At 37.8% G+C, this 20,658-nt stretch overlaps 1 protein-coding gene across 1 annotated transcript in view; it reads left to right on the plus strand.

Annotated features, from left to right (window-relative positions):
- The window catches only part of LOC110445651, a 32,687-nt gene extending 14,411 nt beyond the window's left edge, over window positions 1-18,276 (plus strand). Inside the window, exons 2-10 of the mRNA XM_021490372.1 lie at window positions 4,850-4,974; window positions 8,344-8,543; window positions 12,075-12,128; window positions 13,500-13,650; window positions 13,946-14,061; window positions 16,007-16,073; window positions 16,282-16,791; window positions 17,376-17,500; window positions 17,940-18,276. Coding sequence (XP_021346047.1) covers window positions 4,850-4,974; window positions 8,344-8,543; window positions 12,075-12,128; window positions 13,500-13,650; window positions 13,946-14,061; window positions 16,007-16,073; window positions 16,282-16,791; window positions 17,376-17,500; window positions 17,940-17,966 — 1,375 coding nt within the window. The 3' untranslated portion in view covers window positions 17,967-18,276. The remainder of the gene's footprint in view (window positions 1-4,849; window positions 4,975-8,343; window positions 8,544-12,074; window positions 12,129-13,499; window positions 13,651-13,945; window positions 14,062-16,006; window positions 16,074-16,281; window positions 16,792-17,375; window positions 17,501-17,939) is intronic.
- The last annotated feature ends 2,382 nt before the right edge of the window (window positions 18,277-20,658 follow it).

Raw genomic sequence — 20,658 nt, forward strand, 5'->3', positions numbered from 1 at the left:
ATATAGGCCCTGGACACAGACCATGTACTACAATATATAGGCCCTGGACACAGACCATGTACTACAATATATAGGCCCTGGACACAGACCATGTACTACATGATATAGGCCCTGGACACAGACCATGTACTACATGATATAGGCACTGGGAACATGTGACCACATACGATGTACTAAATGATATAGGCCCTGGATACATACGATGTACTACATGATATAGGCACTGGGTACAAACGATGTACTACATGATATGGGCCCTGGGTACATGTGACTTCATACGATGTACTACATGATATAGGCCCTAAGTACTGGGTACATACGATGTACTACATGATATAGGACATGGGTACATACGATGTACTACATGATATTGGCCCTAGGTACATACGATGTACTACATGATGTAGGCACTGGGAACATGTGACCACATACGATGGACTAAATGATATAGGCCCTGGATACATACGATGTACTACATGATATAGGCACTGGGTACATACGATGTACTACATGATATAGGACATGGGTACATACGATGTACTACATGATATAGGCCTTTGGTACATGTGACTACATACGATGTACTACATGATATAGGCCCTAAGTACATACGATGTACTACATGATATAGGCCCTGGGTACATGTGACTACATACGATGCACTACATGATATAGGCCCTAAGTACATACGATGTACTACATGATATATGCCCTGGGTACACACGATGTACTACATGATATAGGCACTGGGTACAAACGATGGACTACATGATATAGGCACTGGGTACATACGATGTACTACAAGATATAGGCCCTGGGTACATGGGACTACATACGATGTACTACATGATATAGGCACTGGGTACATACGATGTACTACATGCTATAGGCCATGGGTACATACGATGTACTATATGATATAGGCACTGGGTACAAACGATGTACTACATGATATAGGCAATGGGTACATACGATGTACTACATGATATAGGCACTCGGTACATACGATGTACTACATGATATAGATCATGGGTACATACGATGTACTACATGATATAGGCCCTGGGTACATACTATGTACTACATGATATAGGCCCTGGGTACAAACGATGTACTACATGATATAGGCCCTGGGTACATACGACGTACTACATGATATAGGCCCTGGGTACATACGATGTACTACATGATATAGGCCATGGGAACATACGATGTACTACATGATATAGGCACCGGGTACAAACGATGTACTTCATGATATAGGCCCTGGGCACATACGATGTACTACATGATATAGGCCATGGGTACATACGATGTACTACATGATATAGGCCCTAGGTACATACGATGTACTACATGATATAGGCACTGGGTACATACGATGTACTACATGATATAGGCACTGGGTACAAACGATGTACTACATGATATAGGCCCTGGGTACATACGATGTACTACATGATATAGGCCATGGGTACATACGATGTACTACATGATATAGGCCCTAGGTACATACGATGTACTACATGATATAGGCACTGGGTACATACGATGTACTACATGATATAGGCACTGGGTACAAACGATGTACTACATGATATAGGCCCTGGGTACATACGATGTACTACATGATATAGGCCCTGGGTACATACGATGTACTACATGATATAGGCACTGGGTACATACGATGTACTACATGATATAGGCACTGGGTACAAACGATGTACTACATGATATAGGCCCTGGGTACATACGATGTACTACATGATATAGGCCCTGGGTACATACGATGTACTACATGATATAGGCACTGGGTACATGTGACTACATACGATGTACTACATGATATAGACACTGGGTACATGTGACTATAAACGATGTACTACATGATATAGGCCCTGGGTACATACGATGTACTACATGATATAGGCACTGGGTACATACGATGTACTACATGATATAGGCCCTGGGTACATACGATGTACTACATGATATAGGCACTGGGTACATACGATGTACTACATGATATAGGCCCTGGGTACATACGATGTACTACATGATATAGGCACTGGGTACATACGATGTACTACATGATATAGGCCCTGGGTACATACGATGTACTACATGATATAGGCACTGGGTACATACGATGTACTACATGATATAGGCCCTGGGTACATACGATGTACTACATGATATAGGCCCTGGGTACATACGATGTACTACATGATATAGGCCCTGGGTACATACGATGTACTACATGATATAGGCCCTGGGTACATACGATGTACTACATGATATAGGCCCTGGGTACATACGATGTACTACATGATATAGGCCCTGGGTACATACGATGTACTACATGATATAGGCACTGGGTACAAACGATGTACTACATGATATAGGCCCTGGGTACATACGATGTACTACATGATATAGGCCCTGGGTACATACGATGTACTACATGATATAGGCCCTGGGTACATACGATGTACTACATGATATAGGCCCTGGGTACATACGATGTACTACATGATATAGGCCCTGGGTACATACGATGTACTACATGATATAGGCCCTGGGTACATACGATGTACTACATGATATAGGCCCTGGGTACATACGATGTACTACATGATATAGGCCCTGGGTACATACGATGTACTACATGATATAGGCCCTGGGTACATGGGACTACATACGATGTACTACATGATATAGACACTGGGTACATGTGACTATAAACGATGTACTACATGATATAGGCCCTGGGTACATACGATGTACTACATGATATAGGCACTGGGTACATACGATGTACTACATGATATAGGCCCTGGGTACATACGATGTACTACATGATATAGGCCCTGGGTACATACGATGTACTACATGATATAGGCCCTGGGTACATACGATGTACTACATGATATAGGCCCTGGGTACATACGATGTACTACATGATATAGGCCCTGGGTACATACGATGTACTACATGATATAGGCCCTGGGTACATACGATGTACTACATGATATAGGCCCTGGGTACATACGATGTACTACATGATATAGGCCCTGGGTACATACGATGTACTACATGATATAGGCCCTGGGTACATGTGACTACATACGATGTACTACATGATATAGGCCCTGGGTACATGTGACTACATACGATGTACTACATGATATAGGCCCTAGTTACATACGATGCACTTCATGATATAGGCCCTGGGTACATGTGACTACATACGATGTACTACATGATATAGACACTGGGTACATGTGACTATAAACGATGTACTACATGATATAGGCCCTGGGTACATACGATGTACTACATGATATAGGCACTGGGTACATACGATGTACAACATGATAGAGGCACTGTGTACATACGATGTACAACATGATATAGGTCATGGGTACACACGATGTACTACATGATATAGGTCATGGGTACACACGATGTACTACATGATATAGGTCATGGGTACATACGATGTACTACATGATGTAGGCCCTGGACACAGACGATCAATACTACGATATATAGTCCTTGGCATAGACATGCTTAATATTATACGTATCTAGTAGTATCGCCTGTCGTATCAGTTAAATGTTAACTTTGATTTTCAACAGCGAGATAAAACCTATTTTTTACGAAACAGATACAGTATCCTTTTCTACGAATATAATCTATACCAAGAACGTTCATATGATAATAGACTTTTTTAATTCTAGATACATTTGCATGTATGTAGGTCACATACATGTGTATCAGGATACCCGTCCTGAATTGTGAACAAGAACGGCCCAGTCCACAAACACACTCCTACCCAACCCCTACTCAACGTGGGCCACCACTCTGACTCTATACCTCTCCCTCCGCCTACAACACAGTCTATATTAGATTAATTAGGTATATTTCCTGTTATATAACAAATTTACATATATTTCCAGCTGGTGTAGCCGGTTGACCGTTGTTTATCAATTATGGACTTTTTTAAGAGGTGAATATGTGGTTATATAGACCGAGGCAAAGTCGAGGTTAATATCACGTTTTCAGATCCACATATTCATCAAGAAAGATAATCATGCATGTATATGAATTTTTGATGTTTCCAATGTTTAGAAAAAAAATAAAAATAGGAACATCAATTCTATCACAAATCATCGACCTCTTGGGAAAATGGTGTTATCTATTACAAGAGGTTTACGTTGTATTTCCAAGTGTTTACTCCGGCTACACGAGACTGTCAGGGTACACATGGAATAGGTGACCGTTATTACAGGCTTAAGTTATACTTATACCTGTTTTTGCTGACTATACGAGACTTCAGTGAATTTATGGGTATATGGGTGACCGTTAAAAAATATTTCCATTACGTTTGTATATAATTGTTGCTTGTTGTTGACTTACATGACCACCAGTAAACAATGTATATAGGTGACCGCTATTGCAGGTTTACGTTTGCATGTGACCGTCATGACAGGTTTATGCTATATTTACATCTGTTGTGGGCCTCTGTACACGACTATTAGCGATCGGTGTATAATGGTGACCGCTATCACAGGTTTACGTTTGAATGTGACCGTTATGACAGGTTTACGTTATATTTACATCTGTTATGGGCTTCTGTACACGACTATTATCGATCGGTGTATAATGGTGACCGCTTTCACAGGTTTACGTTTGGATGTGACCGTTATGACAGGTTTATGCTATATTTACATCTGTTGTAGGCGTCTGTACACGACCGTACAGTGAATAGTGTATAATGGTGACCGCTATATAACAGGTTACGTTTGGAGTTGACCGTTATTACAGGTTTATGTTATATTTTCAGCCCCTGTAGCCGGCTGTACGGGACTGTCAGTGGACTATGTATGGAGTGTATCATAGCTGTCCTGGTTGTTGTTGACGGCCTTGCCATTACAGCCGAGCTTCTCATCCGACTCGATATTTTACAGGGTACGTAATTACACAGGTTAGCACAATCATTACGAGTAATGTCTGATCCATTAGCAAACATTTATCACATTCTCGACAGAAGCGTGGTGGACAATCGATGTAAATCGTTACGATTAATGTCAGATTTCATGGAAAATAAGATATTCTCAAAGCTAATTTATTTCTCAGACACTTGGCATTATCCGTTTTTCATGTGTAAATTTGTTACATATATATTTGGACCTAAACTAAGGTGTTCAGAGTAATTGTACACGTTTTAGGGGTTTATATCAACTTTCGGTAAAATGCCACCCCCAATGATATATACGAGAAGGTAGGAACGAGAAGGGAGGAACGCTATCGATGTCGATAAATCGTCGTTTCAGCGAATTATAAACCAGCGTTAATTTTATCTACACAATGATCGACATGTATGTAAATTGTTGTTTGTTGTACGACAAATGGCGTTTTGTTCTTTGCTGAAGTTTTACTTATATTTTATTTTTTTACCTCGCTGAAATATTGACAAATACCTTGTTTAACTTCTTTAACTTATATAAACTGATAGTATAATTTCTACTTCCGAGAAGCCATGACTTGTCAGAACTGTTCAGGTGTTAGTAGATATTACGTGTCGTTATCTGATAAACAGTGATCGGTATTCCTCGGTATGCTGTTCATCGCCACACGTTTACATAGACTTGGGTGACACCGCCCAGTTTACCGTATATATACTAAAAATCTTAAAGTGTTTCTCCTTCAGTTTTGTTGTTCGGTTGATGAAATTGTTCACGAGCAGTTGGCGTTTTAATATTAACTGGAAATAAGCTACACGAGGTGTTTTATAAACTTCCCGCGTTTTCACTAATCTTAAGGTATTATTAGAACGCCAAGTGTCTATGGTCTGTTTGGGGTTTAACATGACGGTGAGCTCTGTGTCATAATCTGGCCACCGAAACCGTCGGTACTTTCCTTTTCTTGTTTACGGAAAGTTCCGACGGTTACCGATTGGACACGATAGCCAAATATTCAACTGTCTCACGTTCTCCGGACAATGTGCTAATCAATGGCACCTAGGGAGACACGACCAAAAAGAATGGGATCATAAGATCCATTATTATAACATGTGCGGTATTTATGCGTTTATTATTTGCATAAATGTATACATTTGAAGACTTATTGTGATGCATCGGGTGTAGATTATCTCTTATGCAACGCCTGTTCCGGTTGACATATCAAAAATACACTCGTTCACGGTGACGCTTAATTTTAACATAGATTATTATGTAATAAAAACAATGGAATAAATTGTAAGTAAGACGAGGTGTTAGTACTACCAGGAAAAGAACGTGTACGATCAGGACATTCTGATAACATAATGTATCAATATACGTCTCATTATTAAGGGATATTACTGTATAACTTGTATGCATACTGATCCAGACAAAATACTCAAAGGGATACTCATTTCTGCACAGTTCACATGAAGAATCCCTCGAGCTATTTCGGTTCGATCACAGATATCATATATATTAGATATATATAATGTATTGTTATTATTATTATTATTATTATTATTATTATTTCCTTTATTTCCTCCAGAAATGAAGAGTTACAGAAATAACGAACAATACACGTACAATTCAACACTATTGAAAGAGAAGAAAATGCATTCACAATCATGGTCACATCCTTACATAGTGACACACACATGCACATGGACAGACACACACATAAGATAATGATAATAGTACCCGCATCATACCATAAAGTACTATAAACACAATGATGTAATAGGTACTATTACAGTCATTATACGGTGAAAATTATGATGATAGACAGTATAACACTCATCATACATTAAATCACACATATCACATATTATATATATTAAATATATATAATGTATAATTCATACCACTCGATTGGATTTTTTAAATTTTAAATCTAAAGTTACCTGGCCCGATATCCTCTGCTTGCATTTATTGGCGATACAGTGATATTAAATTGCCGTTTCTGAATCCGAAAAAAATGACGAGCTAACAGATCGCCTTGATGTACACCACTTCAAATACCTGCATTACAAATGGTTAATTACGAAAATCGATCGCTACACACATTTATACCAGTATTTCATATTTCTTTGCAAACACTGAATGTCGAGAGTTTCACAGCTACAGGACAAATGATTCTGTATAATTTTTAAACTAGCACACCACCCACGGAACCATATTTTCACCTCTGCTCACACTCACCCCGCACTTCATGATAAATCTGCCCCAGATATCAAATACTTACTACGTATACGCACGGCTTTAACTAGAGGTACACATAATTATTTTCATTAAATAAATGTGTTTTAAACAGATATTATCAAATATGCGTTCAAAAATATCGGTCAAAATATTACATATCGAAATCAAATTCCATGTACGCATGATTGCATTTTAAATATCTGTTTCATGTACATGCTAACACAAGACCAGCTGTCGCGTACGTAATGCAGTGGACGTCGTTCCTACGTCATGGAGAGCCGGACTACTTTTAAATAATCTACATACAATGCCCTTACACTGTACAACAGAACGCCCTCGCGGACAGACCATTGTGAATCAATCAGTAAATTATTGACAGTTTGCCCTGGAGAAAACTCGGTCACATAGACATCGGCTGAATCATACTTATCGGAAAGCGAAATGACCACTTACTGACTCCATTAGATCCGGATGGTCATATGTGGTGTATCAATCCATCTGACCGCTTGGATGACTGGTAGGGTCAAAGAAAACTGACCAAGCAGTTAAAGGAACAAATAAAAACGATTTTAACGTCTTATTCCCAAAAGTGACGGGAATGAGTGTGTTAATATCAGAAAACCTAAGTATACTTTATCGGGATTTTTCTCTATAACAGTCTTGTCTATGGTTCATATTGAATCAAACTTCTAACTACTCTCATAGATCACTGTGACATTGACCTCAAGGTCAAAGGTCAAATAAGTGCACCATTTGCAGTATCACCTAATCCGGGTCGGGTCGTAACTTTTAAACCGATAAAGATACATGTACCTTCATCAATCCTTAGGTCACTTTAACGTTGACCTCAAGGTCAGAGGTCAAACAAGTGTAAACTTTTCAGTAACATTTAGTCTAGTTCGTTACTTTTCTAGCAGTATAAACGATCCATTATATCGCTATGACCTTGACCTTAAGGTCAAAGGTCAAATAATTGCAAACTTCACATTTGTAACTTTTAAACTTGAAGGTTTCTGTAACATTCCACATAATGAGTTTGTAATTTCATTTATTCACATATGCATTTAATAATGTATTAGTATACGTTTCCTCTTATAACCTAAATATATTTTGCTAAACTACTATTGTTTTGCAGTGCCCGGGGGTGCGCCAACAGACCCACCCATTACTTCCACCCAAAATGCCAGCACCCCTGTCAATGCCACGCCTACCCAGGACCCCGACCCTGGGGGCAGTATTTGCAGGCGGTGCGTCAATATGGTGGAACCAATAGAAATCACTTACTGTGTGGCTCATTATGCCAGTGTCGTTATCGCAGGGGTGTTTATTGTTGAGGTAAGGGACTTTTGTGGAGAAACAAGTAAGAGACGTTGTCTGAGGGGTCTTTTGTTGAGGTAAGTGTCTTTATCTGAGAGGTCTTTTGTTGAGGTAAGTGACGTTATCTGAGGGGTCTTTTGTTGAGATAAGTGTCTTTATCTGAGAGGTCTTTTATTAAGGTAAGTGACGTTATCTGACGGGTCTTTTGCTGAGGTAAGTGTCGTTATCTGAGGGGTCTTTTAATTAGGTAAGTGACGTTATCTGAGGGGTATTTTTTAAGGTAAGTGTGGTTATCTGAGGGGTGTTTTGCTGAGGTAAGTGTCGCTATCTGAGAGGTGTTTTGCTGAGGTAAGTGTCGCTATCTGAGGGGTCTATTGTTGAGGTAAGAGACGTTATCTGAGGAGTCTTTTGCTGAGGTAAGTGTCGTTATCTGAGGGGTCTTTTGTTGAGGTAAGTGTCGCTATCTGAGGGGTCTTTTGCTGAGGTAAGAGACGTTATCTGAGGGATCTTTTGCTGAGGTAAGTGACGTTATCTGAGGGATCTTTTGCTGAGGTAAGTGTCGCTATCTGAGGGGTCTTTTGTTGAGGTAAGTGACGTTATCTAAGGGGTCTTTTGCTGAGGTAAGTGTCGCTATCTGAGGGGTCTTTTGCTGAGGTAAGTGTCGTTATCTGAGGGGTCTTTTGCTGAGGTAAGAGACGTTATCTCAGGGGTCTTTTGTTGAGGTAAGTGTCGTTATCTCAGGGGTCTTTTGTTGAGGTAAGTGTCGTTATCTCAGGGGTCTTTTGTTGAGGTAAGTGTCGTTATCAGAGGGGTCTTTTGTTCAGATTATTTTTTCTCGGGCAAGTGTCGTAGTATATCCAGCGTATTTCATGCTTAAAATTTCAGCTGCTAAGGGAGAGGAGGGGGTTAACCCCAGTTTCCTATGGAGTCGAAATCTCCAGGGAGGGTCTCAAATTAGAATCTAGATCCGCCCCAGGTCTTGACGCCAGTCTCTGCTCCTTATCACAGAGACCGGAGTAACAATTTCTTGATGAAGGTCAATCGTGTCAAAAATAGTGAATAGCAATGTCCATCAAAAGTAAGGTGACACGAATGCGTCTTGTTAACAAGATGTTTACATCAATGGCGGTATCGGCTGAAGTAGTCCTCCGCATTTTTGCACATGTATGTTACCTAGGCCGGATAACATTCCGTGATAGAGAGGTGACAATGCTCTAGCCACCGGATGTGTGGTTAATGGTATCTGTGGTGGTCATCTCCCAAATGAATGGTCATTATATCGTCCTGGTCAGCTATCAACACTTACGTTCTTATCACAATCAGTAAATCATTCAGGCGTGTAATGACCAGCCAAGAGTCCTTTGGTAGTTATTGTCTGGTGACGCTCCACTGATTTTCTAATGACAAGTTGGCCGATACTATTATCATTTAGCATATGCACGAGGGGAGTTAACTCTTACTAAGATTTCAAATTATATGAAAATCTCGACGTGTAGGTCCTGAAGTGTATTATTATATATCCTCGGGTTACCGGTTTCCACGCACTTAAGAAGCATCCGCGATTTCGTACTCATATCGGCAGAAAACTGTTGAAATTACGGATGACTGTCAAAGACATGTACACAACCTACTAATGGAAACAAAAAACTAGCAACATAAAAATGTATTTAAAAAAAAATCAGAACAAACAATTTTTATCAAATTTCTCCCGTCGGAGGTAGCCGTCATATGTTTCCGTGTGTCTACTTTGATTTAGTGTTCAAAAAGAGATAACTCGAATACACTAAAAAGAAATTCTCTACAGTAACCTGCAAGAACAAAAGCTTCGTTTGAAATAATAAAAACATACCTTTGATCGTCAAATTAATTATCAAAACAACTTCTTTTAAATTTCACATTTTTAATAGATTTTTCAAGATGTCAAATTGAACGAATTCATGTAATTTTTTAAATTTATTTATTATATTTATTTAGTTATAATATAGAATCTGTTATTTTTTTTCCTGCAGTCTTATATCGGTTTTGGTTGATGGTATGTTATTTCTCATTTTGTTATGTTTAAAATTGGTGAAAATTGGAAGTTCATTGCATTACAAGGTTTACGTTTCATTGAAACTACAGTTTATCGATATAAGAATGTCTCATTGGCTCTTCGGAGGTGGAAAAAAATCGGCGAGGAGATGTGGCTTCATTTGCATACGACATTTTCGTACGTTTGTCAGACTACAAAAAAGACCGGTTCATGAATGAAATATATCACTGTTTGTTCAGGTATGGGCTCATTTTGAGCAAGATAAAAAGTGCATTAAGCAAAACTGCATATTTATGCGTGTTTTTTAATCAGTGATTAATTCTTATGTTTTCCAAACGAACTTCAAGTAATTTTTGTGTCAGTTTACAGACGATGGCCAAACGTCTAAAATATCCTTGTGTTGTGTCCAGCAGGTCAGGTAGTTACGAGATATAGCTTGATAAAATGGCTGCGCGGAAATACATAACGCGCGGAAACTGTTGACTAGACGATAATACATTTGTAGATGACGGTCATTGTGAAGTCAGTTTACAGAGGTTCATTAACAATTAAATATTGTTGACCATGCTTTTAGTTACACACAAGCATTTTTTCCATTGTAATGAGGGTAAGAATTCAACCGTAGCATATTCTGAAATAAATTCGGAAGTCAAGAAAAAGTGCAAAATGAAATGAAATGTTAAGGGAAGTGAATTGAATTGCCATTAAATGCTTATATTTTCCCCACCTCCTCATTGGTGGGATCATATTCGCGGTGATTCTATTTTTTTGAAGAAGCAGGTCAATCTTCACCTTATGACGTCATTTGAATGTAACGTCACAATGTTCTCTGCCAAATGAAGTATTTTCATTCGTACAATTTTCATACGTTCCACTTTATTTGATAATCAAAACATTTTATCACATGATGTACTGTGTTATCCAGTGTCTATTAACCCATGTCATATTACCTATCAGTCCTGTGATTGGTTGTAAGTTTCAATTGTTTCAATTGTGGCGTCACGCCTAAGACAAGTACGTGATGTCACAGACTTGACGCACTTGAGTCAAAATGGCGGGGTTTTACATTTCAAGGTTGCATGAAAATTGTTCTTGATTATGTGATAAATAGGATCTTGCACTCGTTTTCATTTCATATGAAATTTATGAAACTCGTCACGAATTTTTCATTTTAGCTCGCCAGAGGCTCGCTAAATTGAAAAATTCTTAGACTCGTTTCGTAAATCTCATATGAAATGGAAACTCATGTAAGATCCTATATATTTGGCATTTAATATAAAAATTATAGAAATTAAGTGATATTAACCCTAACTTCGTCTCGGTTAATATCACTTTCTCATGTTCATTTAACTGCGTATTCACCTCAACAAAAGCCCTTTATTGATGAATGACAATATCGGAAACTATTAAGTACGTCCTAATTATAATCTTTGTAAAATCAAACATACTTACGTATATAAATGGCAGCAGAGAAGGATGATGCAATAAAAAAAAAAAAATCTCGTTTTGCTTTTTAGGTGCTTTTGCGAGTTGTGTCTGGAAGGTCAAAGGTGTTTAAAGACTTAATTGAGGTGAGTGTCCTTTTCCAATCGTTAGCTACTAAACATAGGGACTAGACAATATGAAGACACAAGGGAAGCCTGTTATGATGAGAGATATACAGAAAGTTTATATATCAAAATATCAGATCTTATATAAGCTTTTATATAAACAATATTTTATTTTAAACAAAAACACATACTAACAACGATTACGGATGCGAGAGGTGGGCGTTTACAAGACATGTATGATACCCAACATATTGTTTCCATTGATTTCTCCACCTTTTATATATATATAAAGCAGTAATATCGATATAACTGTGTTCGAAGTACCTACGATCTTTTGTTTCCTTTTAGAATTGTCATCGAATCATTGTAAAATATGATGTGGAATTTTGTCGGAAATGAGCGGTTTATTTTGGGTCGTTTGGTTTGTTTGGTTTTTGTGTCGCCTTCAACTCCAGGCGACATAATCCGTCTTTTCGTATTGGAGATTTATCTGCTCTTGTGAGCAGGTATTGATTGTTACGTCATTTGTTTGTGAGAGTAACGTCATCACTTTTTGAGAAAACGACCTCATTTTCTCACACAAACCAATCAATACCTGCTCACAAGAAAAGATAACTCTGCAATACGCAAAGACGGAATAGGTATTATTTTGTCGGCATCGTCGGTTGCGTCGTCCGGAACAAGGTTTCCGTGCGATAATTCAAGTTCCCTTGGGTTGATTGAACTCAAACTTAGTACACATATTGCATACCAATATAGCCCGGATAAGTTCGCATTTCAGAAGTTTACGTTCATTTTTGGTGGAATCATGCCCCATTTATTGCCAAATAAGGGCATTGTGTAGTAAATGCAGGTTTTTTTAATCAATTCCTTTCAAATTTTGTACGGTAATGCTTGAAGCAATAATGTTCAACATATCCTACGGAGTTTTCTGTCGAGTTTCAACTTTCCGCGTTTTGGCATTTCTGTTTACGCGATAACTCGGCCAAAACACCTTTCTTACTTAAAGCGCTGAGCAGGCGACATTCTTTCCATAGATGATGGGGTCACGCATGGTCACTTTAGAGTGCCATCTCTCAATAATATTACATTAGCTATACCTCTACAAGCCTACAAAAGGTAACATATTAGGTGCCTGTTACGACATGCAGTCGATAACAGCAGGAACACGTATATTGTTTTCTCAACGACCTGCAGGGATGGCAAAGGAGATGATGCATATAATAGTGAAGTACATGCACCAAACGACCCTACATCTCCAAGTTTTGTTGGTAAGGAATGTGATTCTACCTTAAAAACAAAGTGTTCTAAAAAAAGTTATAGTTGTCAGATAAATTGTACTTGAATTATTTCATAACATAATATATGTTTTTTTATGTACATTAATTACAGATTTGTGACAGCTTAATTGTTGTCGTTCTGGTTGCCATGGAGATATTGTTTACTTTGTTCTGGGATGACGTTCTGTGTTACCATCCGGCGGTTGAGGCCGCCACATACATTGTGTTCTTCCGGTTGTGTAGGGTACCTCGTGCATGTACAGGTAAACACTTTCTAACAAGAGGATCTGATTTCTCATTCCTTTCACATTAATATCTGTGGAATCACTAGATAAGTTTTATATCATGTGTTTGATCCACCGTTTTGGTGCGACCAAGATGTACATCTGTAAGATAATGACATTCGGGGAAATGGAGAATTAATATTTTGCATGCTTTAGAACCAGAGGAAAAAGTTTATAAAATAAAAATTAAAAAAATATATATAAAAAATGAAGATTTGGCTAAATTTGTTCGTTCTCAAATTTCGCCAGATAGCATTGTTGTTTTTACTTCCAGTTTCGAAAAGAGTATTTTCAGACAAGGTGGATATAGAACTACATTATTTGATGAAAGCCAAGAAGAAGGCAGAGGAAAAAGGGGCCGAGCTGCGCGAAAAAGTAGACAAGCAACAGGTAGTTATCTTAATGGAGGCTTGCTTGTCTTTTTGCTGGAAAGCGTTTCTATACATATATTCAATCAACCTGAAGCAAGCCCTAGAAGGCAGAAAGGCCTAGCGGTATATAGCTTCCTAAAACATTGAAATGTTATTTTCTGAAAAAAACCAAGGCGCAATATGCTAGTGTCAATCACCGTCTTGGAAATCCATGATTTGGCTCCCGATACATCTTCTGTACGAAGCACAGGTTCAATATACCCACAATATATAATGGGTATATTGACAGACGAGACTAGTACCTTGGCATCCTCGATATCCGGGGGTTTCGCTCACTTTCGCTCCCTGCACCCCTGGAATATGCCATAGGAAAATTGAAGGCTCAGTGTTGTACCACCTCGTTACTTTGATGTACATGAAAAGAATCTCGCGGGCGCGTAACGGTAAAAAATGACAGACTTTGAAGTCGAGTGTCACTCCTTTGTAATCTCCAAAGGACATGTATCAGCGTAGCGATTGGTCAGGTTTTTTTTTTTTATCCGAGACCAATCAAACAGCTATCTTCGTGCGTTCAATTTTGCTATGACATATTCCAGGGTAGTCCGCTAAAATTGACCATAATCGCAGGCTCAAAAATTCTGATCGATCAGAATTTTTGAGCCTGCGATTATGGTCAGTTTTAGCGGACTAATTCCAGGAGTGCAGAGAGCCAAAGTGAGCGAAACCCCTGCATGGATATCGAGGACGGTACCTTGTCTGTACAGAGGTTGTAAGGAAGGTGTTGTGTATTGAGAGCGGACCCATGAATTTCAAACTTACCATTACATAGCAATGTCACTATATATAAACCTACAAAACTCGGATGGTATTTATAGTCGGCTATATTTACAGCTGTCTCAACCACAGTGAAGCTTCAAGCTTCTGTGGCGTGCTCCCTTCAAGCACTATAGACTAGCAGTAAATACAAGGACTAGCAACGCTAAATATGGAATAAATAAGAATAATAAGCAAATAAATGCACAAAACCCCATACAATTACACTACAAGTACATTTGTATGTACATAATTAATTTACTTATGATTTAAATTTATTCAATCGTTGCTAGCCTCTATAAACAAAGTAAGTAGGATCCACGATATGATATTTTTACCGGTAATACCACGAACTTGGGATCTGATCTAATTCCGTGGTATGACCTCATGTTGGAGACCACAAGCAAGTTCATTCCAGCTGTTTCCTTAACTTTATTGATATTTTATAATAACGTGTTTCAGTAAGTTATTCACAAAGGAACAAATAACAAATAACAATATGAAAATGATTGATATATTTGTCTGCTTCTTCTCTCTCACCCTACCACTTTCCGACCACATTACCAATTTAAATTGTTAATGACCCCTAAATGACCTCATTGTGTCACATGCTTGGCATGTTGAATGGAAGTGAGTTTCAATAAGTCTGCAAGTCAACCATCCTCGATACTTCAATATTTACGCTCATTTGAAGGCACGCGGCAAGCTATTTGATGGGTCTCAGGTGACAAATAATACCTGACCAATTTCTAAAGTGATACATGTCCTTTTAACATTTCATAGAAGCGAAACCCGACTTTAAAGCCAGTCAATTTTACCGCTATGCGACCGCCACATCTTTATATGTACATGATACTTGGATCAAACTAGTCTTCTTTTCTCATCCACAAGATGGCGCACATTGAGCCTTCGATTCTGATATAACAATTTACAGGGGTGCAGAAACTGAAAGCGCGCGTATCCCCTGCAGTATCGAGGGTGCATGCTAACTAAGTCGCTTACAAGTGCCGGGACCCACTCTAATAGGATATTTGATCTACATGCAAATGAAAACACAATACAGTTTATTTCTGTTTGGTGGATATTTATCTCTTAATTCGTAATTCACTGATAAAATATGGCGAATCTTTCCAACTCTTTCCCTTTTCCAGAGAGAAATTGATTTCCTACAAAACCAGCTGAAGGAAACGAAAGTCAAAATATCCACTACTGATAGAGGTAATTATTTGTAAAATTGGTTCAAACAACACTGCACGATTAAATATAAAAACATGCAATAATATATTGTGTAGCTCCATCAGAAATTAGATGTCTGGAGTGTTACGTTGAACATCAATATGATTTAAAATAGAAATAGATTGAAATCAAAGAAATGGCACCGCTTGGCAGATTTACAGCCTGAAATGTACATCCATTTTTATTACAGGGAGTAGTGAATTCTGTAACGGTCATGTTTCGGACGGAACAGAGAAATCGAGCACAAAAAATATCGAGAACTTGTACGCAAAACCAATAAAGCGACCAAAGGTGAACGGTGACGTATCACAACATAACACCGACCTAAACCCAGGAGGTTACACCACTATCATACATACTACTTACCAGGGAGCTGACGAGGTCAACAAGACAGATGGAGCCGGTGAGGTCAAAGTGGATAATCATCTTCCATCACAAGCTTCAGCGTCGGAAGATACTAGTGACGTTATAGACTCGCCTCCGCACGACGTCAAAGAGTCGCGTGTGGTCGTAGGGGCTGGTCCCCATGGTGACAGTTGTTCCCTTGATGCAAGGAATTCCGCCTATGATAGTTCAGATAGTGCTTACCTTGTGGATGACTTTCAAAAGAGAAAAAAAGTTCAGCGGTCAAGAAGTGATAGTGCTTTATCTACCGAAAGTAAAATAGCAATACGCCAGCTGGATATAGCAATAGATCCAGGTAAGTGTACATAACCGGCGCTTTATATATATACGTGTAGCTTATAGTGGCGTATTTGCCATGATGTATGTCACATTTTCGTAATTTGATGACAAAGTCATAATTTGTGTACTTATAAATGTTATCTAAATTATAAAAAAATACACCAAAAAATACAATGTTATTGTTTTATGTAAATATGAAAAATATTATGTTCATCGGTGAGAAGAATTGTCTAAAAGTGTATACAGAATGTGTATTGTTCGCTTAGAGAGCTGTTGAACCAACAACAACAAAGGTATACTCTCATTCAGGAACAAAGTTGATGACCGTGTGAAACATCGTCTGCATCTAAAACTGATAATACAGTAATACAAGGTATCGGCCCCAGTTTCATGAACGTTCCTTATTTTTCGCATATTTATTAACTAAGATTTTCCATTGAAAAGCATCGCTGAAATGAATGAAAATGTCTTTCAGCTAAGATTTTTTTAAAGCAAGACTTTCCAACGGAAAAAAATAGGAATATATAGGAATAGTGAAGCTGTGTTTATTGACGTGATAGAAATAAACAAAACCTTAATAAAATGTTCTGAAATGTTAAGGTTTGGATCACCGTTCCGGTGGTGTGGACAATAAATCGTATGTGGAGGATGAGGATGAGGCTGTTCAGATGAGACGCCTTTCTGTGATGGCAGAGTATGAGGGGACCCGTACCTACCGAAGTGCTGTAAGTGTAAACATAATATTATTACAATTATAAGTTTATGTCCCTGATGTATGCAGGACTGATCAACACGTTGAAATATAATTTACCTTATTAATTTCTAACGATTCTGATGAAGAACATATCCGTTTAACTTTTAGAAACATAATTATCTTACATTAACAAATACATATTATAAGGTACATTTTGAAATCTAATTTTAATTAGATTTATATTTGGTTCCAGAAACAGATCAGTAAGTAAACAAAGTAAAGTCACATTCATATATTAATTCCAAAAACAGAAGCAATGTTTAGTGTCAAAGACCTGCAGGAATAAAGACCAAAATAACTTGTGTAAGAGGTGGGGGATGATGGTAAAACATTTATGCTTACCTCAAGTTATTTCTGTCACTAGGAGTTCAGCTCTTCATTCCCTTATTAGTTGTTTCTTTCCTTAACAGGAAGGTGTGCCGTTGACAGAGCTGTGATGAGAAAAGAGACATCACCTTTGAGAATCGTCACAAATTCTATTATTTTGGTCTTCATTTCTTATTGATAAGGGTATCTTGACATTATTGTTGGGATAATGTTATCCAAGTGAAGTCAACAAGGGTATCGATATCAATTTCGATTTATTCATTTCTGTCCAGCATAGTTATCATTGGTCGAAATTTAATATATTGCCCAATTTTGATCGAATTTAGTATGTAGGTGTATCATAGGTCAATGATCACTTCGGTAGCTTAGATTTCACATTTCAACAAAATGGCTGCCGTTCCCCCCCCCCCCCCCCCCCCCCCCCCGAAATTTGGTGCATAGGTCTAGTATATATGGCACTACGAATACAACTGCGGTGTTTGTTTTGTGATTAAACAAACAAACACCGCAGTTGTATGTTTTGTGATTAAACAAAATGGCCGCCATTTCCTGACATCTGATTAGTCGAAATTTAAATAATGTCCGATTTCGATAACATTTGGTATGTAGGTGAATCATGGGACAACGATCACTCGGCCTCCATTTCATGTCCTCTGATTGGTAGAAATGTAAATATTGTGTTATTTTGATCAAGTTTGATCACTCGGCCCCCATTTCCTGGCCCCTGATTGGTCGAAATTTAAATATTGTCCAATTTTGATCAAATTTAGTATGTAGGTGTATCATAGGACAATGATCACTTCCGTAGCTAAGATTTCACATTTCAACTAAATGGCCGCCGTTTTCCTCTGATTGGTCATACTTTAAATACTGTCCGATTTCGATGAAATTTGGTGCATAGGTGTATTATGACAATACGAATACAACTGCGGTGTTTGTTTTGTGATTAAACAAAATGACTGCCGATGCCTGGCCTCTGTTTGGTCGAAATATAGATATTGTTCGATTTAAAAAAAAAGGTATATATTGGTACAAGGGGTCTGCGAATAAAAATACATATAATTTGTTACTATAGCAACCACACGGATGCTTCTGATTGGTCGAAATTTAGATATTGTTTGATTTTGATGAGAGTTGGTATATAGGAGTATTAGGGGACTGCAAATTCAATCGCATAGGTATCGTTGCCATAGCAACCACACAGACATTTATGATTGGTCGCAATTCAGAAATTCTGCATGTCACTCAAATTTAGTATGTATATTGTGAGTGTATTATGGCATTGCGAACCTTTTCTGATGCATCTTTGCGACTATGGGGGGCAGTTTGGGGGACATCTGTAATGGTCCACATTACAATTAGTACTTGTTAAATTTTATCTTCGCCACTTGTGGTATCATCTGCTCCAGATGTGGAATCCGTCAAACAGATTTTGGTCACGTGGGATTGTTACAGACACGTTTATTGTATACGACTTGATTAATTATTTCATTTTTGACGTTTGAACTAAACAATTTTAAAGTTCCTCTTTTTTTTCTTGAGGAACGATATACCAGCGAGATAGAATATAATAAGAATGTGAATGTATATTTTTGCGAATGCGTTTTTTTTTATAGAGGTCATGTGTGCTAGACATTCCATTCCAAATAGTTTCAATACGCGAGTGCATGCTCGTTGCTTTAATTTAGACATCGTATTTTTAATAAATTATCAACAAAGTACTTGCAAAACACAATTAAATATCACGAATTGAAAACATCGGTACGCCAATGATGTGTTTATTTGCTTTACTCATGTAATTTTGACGTCTTGCTAAATGAACATGTAACGACATGCACGTGGTCAGTATGTAATTGCTTATAAAAAAGCGCGGGATTCATCGTATATACACTGAATGCACCACCCAAAGATTATGCAACATATGTTGGCGATATCGATTACATGTATAATACACGTACGATAACGTATGATCAAAATTACCAAAGACCGTTTTTACCTTACCAATATTTTCTGCATAGCTTGGGGGCCGATTTTATATTGATGTGCTGTTCGTCAATCCACGAACTAACCATAGTGCTTTATTACTGACCATATCGAATTACATTATTGTAACGAGTAAATTATTATCTTAATTACCGAAATGTCAACCAACTATAATAACACAATAAAAACCCATAAATACATTTGAAAGAAAACCAAAAGGTTATTTCCAAGATGGAAGGATTTGTTATGTTATTGGTTTGATTACCAAGACTGTGGATCAGTATTGGTTAACTATTTATTGTGATTAGCATTAACACCAGATTTTCTATTGTCACTAAACAATGTCGCCTTTGATGATATCTTACTGTTCACTTATTGTACTAGTGTAAAGCATTGATTTCCGTAATACCGTATATCTACGCTCAACTACTGTTAATGACCTTATTGTTATTATAGGTGTCCCTGTTCATCTGAATTTAACTTAAAATGTATGCATTATGTAAATATATTTTTGTTGTTATAATAAAAGCGAATATACAAAATATAAAGTTTGGTGTTTTATATATATCTATGCTTAAGAAGCGCTTTATTTCAACACAAGTTTAGTGATTAATTAGCATTTGAGTGTCGATCTATACATTTGAGTACCGACTTATTCTATCCTCAGTCTAGTATTTTATACACATTTGAGAACTGCCTTATTTAAACCTCAGTCTGCTGTGTTATATTAATCAGAGTACCGATTTATTCTATCCATAGTCTGGTGTTTTATATACGTTTTAGTACCGACTTATTCTATCCTTGGTCTGGTGTTTTATA

This window comes from Mizuhopecten yessoensis, unplaced genomic scaffold, assembly GCF_002113885.1.
Source record: "Mizuhopecten yessoensis strain PY_sf001 unplaced genomic scaffold, ASM211388v2 scaffold2329, whole genome shotgun sequence".
NCBI lineage: Eukaryota > Metazoa > Mollusca > Bivalvia > Pectinida > Pectinidae > Mizuhopecten > Mizuhopecten yessoensis.